The sequence below is a fragment of the Mya arenaria genome, chromosome 12 (assembly GCF_026914265.1).
Source record: "Mya arenaria isolate MELC-2E11 chromosome 12, ASM2691426v1".
Classification (NCBI taxonomy): domain Eukaryota; kingdom Metazoa; phylum Mollusca; class Bivalvia; order Myida; family Myidae; genus Mya; species Mya arenaria.
The window spans coordinates 66,888,968-66,899,249 of record NC_069133.1 but is presented as its reverse complement, the minus strand read 5'-3'; the positions used below and the strand labels follow the sequence as shown (position 1 = coordinate 66,899,249).

General features: G+C 35.1%; 2 protein-coding genes across 2 annotated transcripts in view; one reads left to right on the top strand and one right to left on the bottom strand.

Moving 5' to 3' along the window:
• Nucleotides 1–1,678, top strand: part of LOC128212010 (SH3 domain-binding protein 2-like) — a 12,268-nt gene extending 10,590 nt beyond the window's left edge. The window contains exon 12 of the mRNA XM_052917222.1: nt 1–1,678. This exon is cut by the window's left edge and continues 89 nt beyond it. Coding sequence (XP_052773182.1) covers nt 1–58 — 58 coding nt within the window. The 3' untranslated portion in view covers nt 59–1,678.
• A 123-nt stretch (nt 1,679–1,801) lies between these two features.
• Nucleotides 1,802–10,282, bottom strand: part of LOC128212009 (uncharacterized) — a 46,017-nt gene continuing 37,536 nt past the window's right edge. Inside the window, exons 28-30 of the mRNA XM_052917221.1 lie at nt 8,852–8,954; nt 4,680–4,766; nt 1,802–4,327 (exon numbers count right to left, since the gene is read on the bottom strand). Coding sequence (XP_052773181.1) covers nt 4,142–4,327; nt 4,680–4,766; nt 8,852–8,954 — 376 coding nt within the window. The 3' untranslated portion in view covers nt 1,802–4,141. The remainder of the gene's footprint in view (nt 4,328–4,679; nt 4,767–8,851; nt 8,955–10,282) is intronic.

The following is a 10,282-nucleotide window of genomic DNA, read 5'->3' as shown; positions in this document are numbered from 1 at the left end:
CACCAGCTCGCTTACGAAACCTTATAGAGAATCGGCGGACTATATAAACGGCATGTAGAAAACTGTAAGCGGATGGTGGGAAGCTGCAGCCGAGAACTTCACTCACCATAGCCCATCAACATATCCTGTCTTTTGCCGCTCCCTATAGAGAATCACTCTTAGCAGTATGCAGTGTAAAGGATAGTTGACCATAAACACTACACTCACCCCAATCTGCTGATATACCACACAAAGTTAACTAGCACACGTGTACTTGAATACACACCTGTACAGTAACTCTGTTGAAAGCCTCTTCTTCGTACTAAACGACTTCTAAAATTGTTTTTTGGGGGGCGGGGAGGGGGGCGGGGGATGTGTAGGGCATTCAGACAGATTGCAAAACTGAATACCAAAATATGTGGATATCGCTGATTCGGAGGGTGACGATATCTCAACTCTGCCACGCAGATAATGGATTAGTTGCTGGACTATAGCTAGTTACTTAAATAGTTGCTGAATTAGTTACTTAAACAGTTGCTTGCTGGAATGGTTCTTAACATTTCCTTCTTCATTATTACATGAACACATTGTGCCTACATATTTATTATTCTAAATATTCCAGTAATTCACCTACATGGGAAAGGGTTGGGTGGGTTGTGAGGGGGTAACATATAGAAACAAACTCTGACTCTGTCAAATTTCTGTGTGCATATTCCGAGGATCATTAAACTATACGGTAGTGACAGCGTTCATATGAGTGATACATGTACATGTATGTGTTAAAAAATGGCTACAAGAGATTACAGTTATTAGGTTATAAAAGTGTTCACTAACTGTTGATCATATCCATTAACTTTATGTATTTTATGTGGTTATTTCATATGGTTGTTTTATAGGGTTGTGATTTTATAGTCTTACTCTGGGACCTACTTCCAGTCTCACTTGAAGCTGCGCTCTCACAGATATACCGTTTTTACAACTTTCTTTTTATTTTTTGTCTTGGAAAGAGCAAATTTTTACGTAAATATCTGCAAACCAATGATAAAAGATTGCTGACAAAGGATGAGATTGCAGATGGTCATATTTCCATTCGAAAATTAATGTTTTATAGCTTAAACAGTTACTAATGGTTTAAGAAAAATGCTTAAAAACATTAATTTTTGAACTTAAATATAAAAATCTGCGATCTAATTTTTTGTCAGCAGTCTTATATAACTGGTGTCCATATAATTTAGCAAAAATTGGCTCGTTCCAAGACAAAAAATAAAAAAGTTGTTAAACCGTTCAAACTGTGAGAGTGCAGCTTTAAAAAGTGCCTTCCAAAGTGGGATTACTCTTTTTATGTAATGAAATGATACTTTGGTTCACCCCAGATTTTTCTGTCATGTTGAATTTTTTATTGTGTATTACAAAAGTATGTTTAAAAGCATGCATGCATTGAACCCGCTACGCTGTCTTAAAACTACATTGTAGCCTGCATACTTTGTCTAGTAAACAGTGTACTTCAATAACCTGACAACTGACAATGACAACTGAACGCAATATTTTTATAAAAAATAAAATTATTCATTTATCACATATGTTAATAACAGTGATTATAAAACAAATGTTAACAAGTTCTATATAATGTGTGACATTCGATATGCTTCATTGTGTAACAAATGACATTCTAAAAAGTGAAATAAATGTACTAAAATGCCATTCTAATACCATTTACTGCAGAGGGAAATGAATGTAGTAAAATGTCATTATAAAACCATTAACTGCAGAGCGAAATATATGTGCATGAACATTGCCAGTTTGTGTCATCAACTTTTATAACACAACAGATATTAGGACTGAATTATATATCATCCAAGTGTATGAACTTGTTTTTTACTTCATACAATGACAAGTTCACAGACATAATAAAATAAACTTGTGATACAGATTGTCAATCCAATTGCAAAAAAAATAAATGGGAAGCCTTTAAAAGGAATTACACTTAACACTTTCATTTGTATGGAAACATGACCTGTGTGACATTTTTTTACAATTGATAAATGTATACATGAACACACATGCTTCAAATAATAAAAAAACATTCAATATTGAACAGTCATATAGAGAGAAAAGTTCCAATTTACTATTACAAATATTTTTGAATTTTGCATAATTTTCTATTGTTCATAGTTCTATGCAACCAATCCAACTTCTGCTATGAAAAAATGGCAATAGAAATGTAAAGCATACAAACTGAAAAGCTTTAAAAAAAATCACACTATTATAAATTTACAGTTGCACTGAGTTTATAGTTTGAGCTTGAATGTGATGACAGCTGTTGATATGACTCACTCTTGATTCTGTTTCCTTGGCAACAACCAGTACTGGTTTCCTGGGCAACAACCAGTACTGGTTTCCTGGGCAACAACCAGTACTGGATTCCTGGGCAACAACCAGTACTGGTTTCCTGGGCAACAACCAGTACTGGTTTCCTGGGCAACAACCAGTACTGGTTTCCTGGGCAACAACCAGTACTGGTTTCCTTGGCAACAACCAGTACTGGTTTCCTAGGCAACAACCAGTACTGGTTTCCTGGGCAACAACTGGTTTCCTGGGCAACAACCAGTACTGGTCTCCTGTTTAACAGGGATGCCAAGCAAATTTGTCAAAAAAGAGAAAATCAGTATGAAAAACGAGTATCCCAATCACACTTTATACAAAAAATGTTTCAGTTTAAAGACAATTTAAATGTCTAAGTTTTGTGGCCGAAAAGAGGAAATTAGCTGAAAGGCGGAAATTGGCATCCCTGGTTTGATAGGCCATTATTGAGTACCCTTGGTGGGGATTTAACCAACAACCTTCTGCTGGTGAGACCAACATCTATACTACCAGACCACTCTCACCCTTGATCTACATTTGTATTTGAAACTATAAAATGCCTTTGTAGAATAAATGAAAGTGCGAACAATACATAACATAGTTTAATTAAGGCATCACATCTCTGGTTAATACAGACTGGAAACAACATGACTGTCAACATTTTCATACCTGAGTTTGAGGAATGTACATATACATGTATGTGTAAATAAATAATAACAATGTTCATGAAGAGGTAAATACTCTCTTTTAAAATAGAGCACAACATATAACATATAAGCGGTAAAGCTATCAAACATCATTACTGTCCTAAACCATTATATTGCATAAAGCTAAAAATGAATTTATTGTGGATGGGTTAAGGACAAAAATGTTCTAAATTCAACTCAGCAAAATATGCAAACAAAAAAGTTGAGATTCAAGATAATCACAGTAATTGTTACAAAATGGGTGAAAATATTAATCTATATCACAGAAAATGAAAATAAATGCTATTTCATAAATTTCACAATAAAATATATTTTTAGAAATTGAGACATTTATGACACAGCCTCTGCGTTGTATTGAGACAAAGCAGACCACAACACTTCTTTACTTTCTCCAAAAATGAATTCAGTACATTGTATGTTAAACAATTTGGCCAAATTTAGTATCACAAGCAAGCTAGCTGTGAACTAGTACAAGACAGCCAGGAATGGTGTTGCAATTTTCAAAGCCACCTAGTTATTCAGGATTGTTGATCCAAATTCTAATCAAAATTCAAAAAAGATCATTTTTATAAGCTAGCAGCTTCGATCAAATTCTTATATATTTCTATTGAAATATATGTTGTCATTTGAACCTTTTTCATGTTTTCAAGTTTTTAAGTTTTATTTATAATAAACAAGAAGGTCATAAACCCATGAGGCATAAAGTGAACAATGGTGACAAATACAAATAATATGTACTTGTGCGGTAAAATATTACCTAATAAATTTTATGAAAATGCCTATTATACTAGACTGTCACAAAATGTCTACTTGACATAATGTGAAAAGCTTTGTAAACAAATACACTCAAATTCTTCAATGTTCCTTCATTTTTAGTGTTATTTAACTCTATAAATTTGTGCATACTAGGATGTCGTAAATAATGGGATGGCAATAAAGATTTTTGAATATCATTATACAATGGACATTCAATGAAATATGCTTAAGTTAAACTACAATCCTTGTTACAGTGTCTGATTTATAATGAAAACTGAAATCCGGATTGTCATTAGGTAAGTTGTAAAATATATCAGCTCAACAATTCCCCTCTTCACTCAAGCTGTGCTGAAGATGTGTGTTAGTGAAGGTTGAAGGTCGTTGCCCTCGACAATGCGTAGGCCAAGGTCGTCCAGCCCACTAATCTCTGCCCTGTGCTGGCGATGTGCCAATAACTGCTGCCGCCACCTGGTGGCAAGGAGATACGCACTCCTTGACGCAGCTGACAGACTCTCACTGAATCCCTAGTGAAGAAATATTTGACTGATTAACATTTCCTTCAAAAAATGCTTTAACTTTCATTTTAAACAAAGACGAAAGTACTTTGAAATTAATTGTAAAAATAGATAAACAATATTTATTCAAACCATGATTAAAGACAATTTCAGGAAGATATGAATAACAATTTAATCTCGTATTGGGTAAAAATATATCCAATATAAAAAAAACTTGAAACCCGGACCACTTGAGTAAACGCAGGCACTGATACCACCATCACTTACCGTGTCATTTGTAAGGAGTTCGCTGAATTATGCAATTTCTTATGGACAAAATATCTTCTCTTTATTGATCAATCAAATGGTTGAATGTTCTTACCTTAACACAGACAGCCTCACAGGCCTGGATGGTCTGTATAATCTTCCGCATCAGGTTCTGGCCATTCTGTACCAGAGTACGGTCAGCCTGCAGGAAATAGAGTGCAAAAATTAGCCAGAGTACGGTCAGCCTGCAGGAATATAGTGCATTATACCAGAGTATGGTCAGCCTGCAGAAATATAGTGTTTAAATATACCAGGGTATGGTCAACCTGCAGGAAATATAGAGCATAAAATTAATGTACTAGGGTACAGTTGGCCTGCAGGAAATATAGTGCATAAATGTACCAGCATATGGTCAGCCTGCAGGAAACAAAGTGCACTGATGTACTAGGGAATGGTCAGCCTGCAGGAAATATAATGCATAAATGTACCAGGGTATGGTCAGCCCATAGTAAATATAGTGCATTCATGTACCAGGATAGTTGCCTGCAGTAATATATTGCTATCTAGAAGAGAACATTCTGTTAAGGCAAAACTGACCTGACAGGTGACAATTCTCTCCCTGGGGAAAAAAATAGTACAAAAATCAACCGTGTGGAGATCAACACTGACCTTCTGGTTTTAACATTACGACTGGTGGAAACCTGTGGGCTGTTTCACCAAGAATCCAAGGAGTGATCTCATAACTGAGATACAGCCCCAATGTGGTTACCGTAATTTCCGCAAACACATATCAGAGGAAAGTTTCATGAAGAATAATATAAATGAATTGTGGAAAATATATAGAACAGTTTCTTTAAAAGATAAATACTTATGTGGCATACTATACATATTTATGAACTTACATATAGAATACATTAAATTGAATTAATTAATACTAATTTATACTAATTTCATTAAAGTTGTGTATAATTTTTAAGCTATTTGGCACTGCCTTTATATAATAAATGTTTTCTTTTACCATTAAAACAAGAGGCCCTTATGATCTACTGGCATGGCTCTTGTAGTCATATTTAATCCAGAGCATGTATGTATGGGTAAAAGGCAACAGACATATAGTTCACGTTTTGTGTTTGGTTTACCTGAAAACGTTTCACGTTCAACATCTGAGCCCAAAAAGTATTGTAAGCAGATAAGTTGCATAAACTATTTTAATATGTGCCAAGTAAAGGTCTGACAAAAGAAATGCTTTCAAAACTGTACTTATGGTAAAAATTTCTGTAGTTTTAAAACTTAAAAAAAATTGGTCAAAAGGTCAAAGTCAAGGGCATCCCAGGACAACATTGATGCTCATTTGCAAAACTGTAGACATGGTCTAAATATCATTGCTGAAGCTTTAAGAATAAAAAAGAAAGTCAAAAGGGGTGGGTCCAGCTTTGGCCCCAGGGGCATATTTTGAGCCTTGTGGTGCCTTATTCAAAATAGCAAGTGTTTGCAAAGCTAGTTCCGACAATTTTTTTTCCCAATTATTCCCAATTTAAGTATACCAACTTGTGAACCCCGGGGATGGCCAGTAATGACCCCAGGGGCATAATTTGAACAAACATTCACAAGCAATTGTGCTGAGATGGATGCACGAACACACAAAAAGATTTTCAAACCTTTCCCAATTTAAGTTTACCAAACCTGTGAACCCTGGGTGTGGCCAGTAATGACCCCAGGTGCATAACTTGAACAAACATTTACAACCAATTTTGTTAAGATGAATGCGCGAACTACAGACACTTAGAGCTAAAAAATGGCCTTTGGACTTTCAACAAGAACAAGGCAGAGTAATTCACAAAATCAACTGCAAAACCAAAAAGCAAATTGTCTCCCTTAATCCTAGACTTGACTTAACATGTACATGTAAACTTGGCTAAAAATAGAATTTGCTCATGCAGACCTGGCTAAAAATAGGTTAACTAAAATAAACATTTCTTTAAAACTTTCAAGGCCCATAATCTAGGCATGCATGAAGACTGTATCGCGTTAACAAGAAAATGTTTACAGACGCACGGACTCACAGACGCACATACTACGTACACATTACCATCGCATAAGCTCGTCTGGCCTTTGGCCAGTAGAGCTAAAAATGTAACTGTCAAAACTCAACACAGCATTTCAACACAATCAAATTAAAGGTTTTATGAAGCTTATATTATAATGCCAAATAAGTAATTGCAAATTCAATGGAAAATATTTAGAAATAAGCAAACACAAATTGAAATACTTCATAATGGTTTAAATTATTTTTGAACCTTTCGTATTATGTCACGTTTTGATATCCCATATAGCGATCAATGTTTTTTTTCCAGTTATTTTTGTTTGAATCATCAACATAGTGATTGTTAAAGTTTAATCACGTGGTAATTCAGTGCTGTGTATGTGGCAAAGTACTTATATACATATTGTACTTACATAAAAAGTGTTTCAATTGCTGTTATACTTAGGCATACCTATTTTCGGGTATAGAGGATATCCATAACAAGAGCTGTTGTGCACTCGACTATATGCCGCTTTGTCTTAGAAATGAATGCATTTATGACGTTTTATGTGCCTGTCAAACGCAATCAAGAAAAAAGAAAAAAAGAGTCAATCAAGGGCCATAATTTTAATTTAGGTTTATATGGAGTTACATAACCTAATTGTGAGATGGCCCTGAACAGCAGTTACTGTGTGATGTATGAAGTCCCTAAAACTTTAAACAAACTTTTTAAGTGGATCAAGCGCCATTATTTGTATTTAGGCTTACATGGAGTTATGTAACCTAATTGTATGATGTCAACAGTAGTGTGAAGTATAAAATGAATTGAATGAAGGGTATAGGAAATATAAGTGGAAATTCCAACTTGCTCTAATACTTTAACCTGACACAATGTGCCCTAAAACTTTAACCTTAAGTTACCAATTCAATGTAGGGCCATAGTTTGTATTAAGCATGATATAGAGTTATGGAACCTCATTGTGTGATGGTCCTCAACAACTGTGTGAAGTAGAAGTGATCTGAATTAACAGTATTGAAGTTATAAGTGAAAATGCTAACTTGCCTTAAAACTTTAACTGGACAATGACGCAGACGCGGACACAAGTAGTATAGCGCTTCTTATTCTTCAAATAGCCGAGCTAAAGATGACAAGAAGTCAAGAAAGTGGGGCTTTATCAGTTCCAGAAATAATTTTAACCATTATATACGATGTTCATTATTAGGAGATCTATATGAAATTGAACGATTTGTCTGGATGTGCCAGACTTGAACAACTAGTTTCCAAATAATTAATAACCTATGCTTAAAAGCGAGGTCTTGCTCACTACATAATTACAAAGTATGATAAAATCATAACATATCTCATATTCTCAAATTTGGTTGAAGTTATAAATGAAAAAAACCGATACAAATTTAACAAAATCAGGAATGGTGAATATATGTACATGTATTATGTGTTTTTTACATGTATAACTATACTGAAGGTGGTATTATGTATAAATTATTATCATCTGCTTTCCAAAACAAGGGGCAATGCAGAACGCCACATTATAGCCGGATTTTTCATTTAAAATGAAGGATGTATGGTTAGTGGGCAGTATTTAAAAATTGGTTTTTACTACCATTTTTTGTATAATGTTTGGTGAAGAACTATGACCTAGTTTTTGATCTAAGGTGACTCATATTATTAATTGTTCAAGTCAACATTCAGACAAGGATTCCGACTTTGTTTCATACCAATTGGATAAAAACTATGGAACTTTTGACAAGGAGTTAAAACTTTAAAGCATAATTGTTAACAACATAGGCCCGCCATGCTAGTTTTGCTAGTCTATAATCTATCATTTTGTGTTGAAAAATCCGACTAACAAAATGAATATTTGGCTATGTTAGATCTAAAACTTACCTGGGAATGTTCATACATGTAGTGTATCTATCACATTTCAAAAATTGCCTTTCAGTTAAAGAAACTAAACAATACTCGCATAAAAGATATTATTGCAAGCATCAATGCATGTATTTACTCATTTTTAAATTTCTTTTAATTTCTAGCAATCTCTTTTTTAAGGCATTTTGTGTGTGTAAATCAGTCGGATAGATAAGTTTCTAAATTCAAACTTGATGCTCATCATAAAATTAATTTTGGTATGACCTCATGGTCATTATTAAAATAAATTGTGCTTTCAGTCAAATGCTATGACAAAACTTTAACCCAGACATAATATATAACCAAATAAAGATTGTTAAGGACAATGATGGCTCACATTATTGGTGTTAGCAGTTCCCAGCTGTACATTGGCCAGAATCATGAGCTGTTGACGTACAAGGGGAACCTGGACACAGTATGACACCAAGTCTGTACTGAAGCTGAAAAAACAGGGAAGAGCTTGAATATGGCCTATGCTAAAATTGTACAAAACCATACATAAGATGAAGTAGGAGAGAAAGCAGCCTTCAGAATTGTCCAAGACTTGGTTACACTCTCATACCAGAAACCAGCCAGCAGAATTGTTTATGACTTGGTAGCTCCCTTATATCAGAAACCAGCCATCAGAAATGTTCATGACTTGGTTACACTCTCATAGCAGAAAGCAGCCATCAGAATTGTCCATGACTTGGTAGCTCCCTCATATCAGAAACCAGCCATCAGAAATGTTCATGACTTGGTAGCTCTCTCATAGCAAAAAAGCAGCCATCAGAATTGTCCACGACTTGGTAGCTCTCTCATAGCAGAAACCAGCCATCAGAATTGTCTATGACTTGGTAGCTCTCTCATAGCAGAAACCAGCCATCAGAATTGTCCATGACTTGGTAGCTCTCTCATAGCAGAAAGCAGCCATCCGAAATGTCCAAGACTTTGTTACACTCTCATACCAGAAACCAGCCATCAGAAATGTCCAAGACTTGGTTACTCTCTCATACCAGAAACCAGCCATCAGAAATGTTCATTACTTGGTTACCAGGGCTTCTAAAACTTTGGAACCTCAATCGGTCTGGACCTGGCGACAATCGGTCTGGACCCTGCGACAACCCCCCCCACCCCCCGAAAAAAAGAAAGACCTGTTCAAAAGTCCGATTACGTAGAAATGTCACACGTCTTTTCTGTCAATATTTTTTCGCGATGTCACAATTCCTAAGAGGGTTCTAGAGCCGCATAGCGGATTCAGATAGTCATTGATACAAGCTTCAAATGAGATTCCCATCGAGTTCTGCGGCGTTTTTAATAAGAACAACTGCGATCGTAAATAACTATGGCTGTCGGGAAGCGGTCAGACGACAAAAAGTGAAACAGTATTATGATTAATTTGCTTAATGCATCTACAGTGGGTCAACATTCAACGGATACTCTTGAATAACAATAATATATATCTAGATTTATAATCGGGGCTTCAAGCTATACGTGTGATATCGACAACGATTTTTTCATTACTGAGAATTAAAATGACGTAAGCTTCCAGACTATGTTGTTAATCAAGCGTGTCGCTGTTGATATCCTATATATGACTAGGTTCGGATTAACATTGACATATGCAATTTAAAAGAACAATTTAGATTTAACAGTTTGGTAATCAACAAACGGATATATCATGTAATGATCGACGACGACATAGCATAATCATACTGCCATGTGAAAATATGGACTGATTTTAACACTTAATCAGGATAACTGCAAGCACACAATTAACACATAGTTT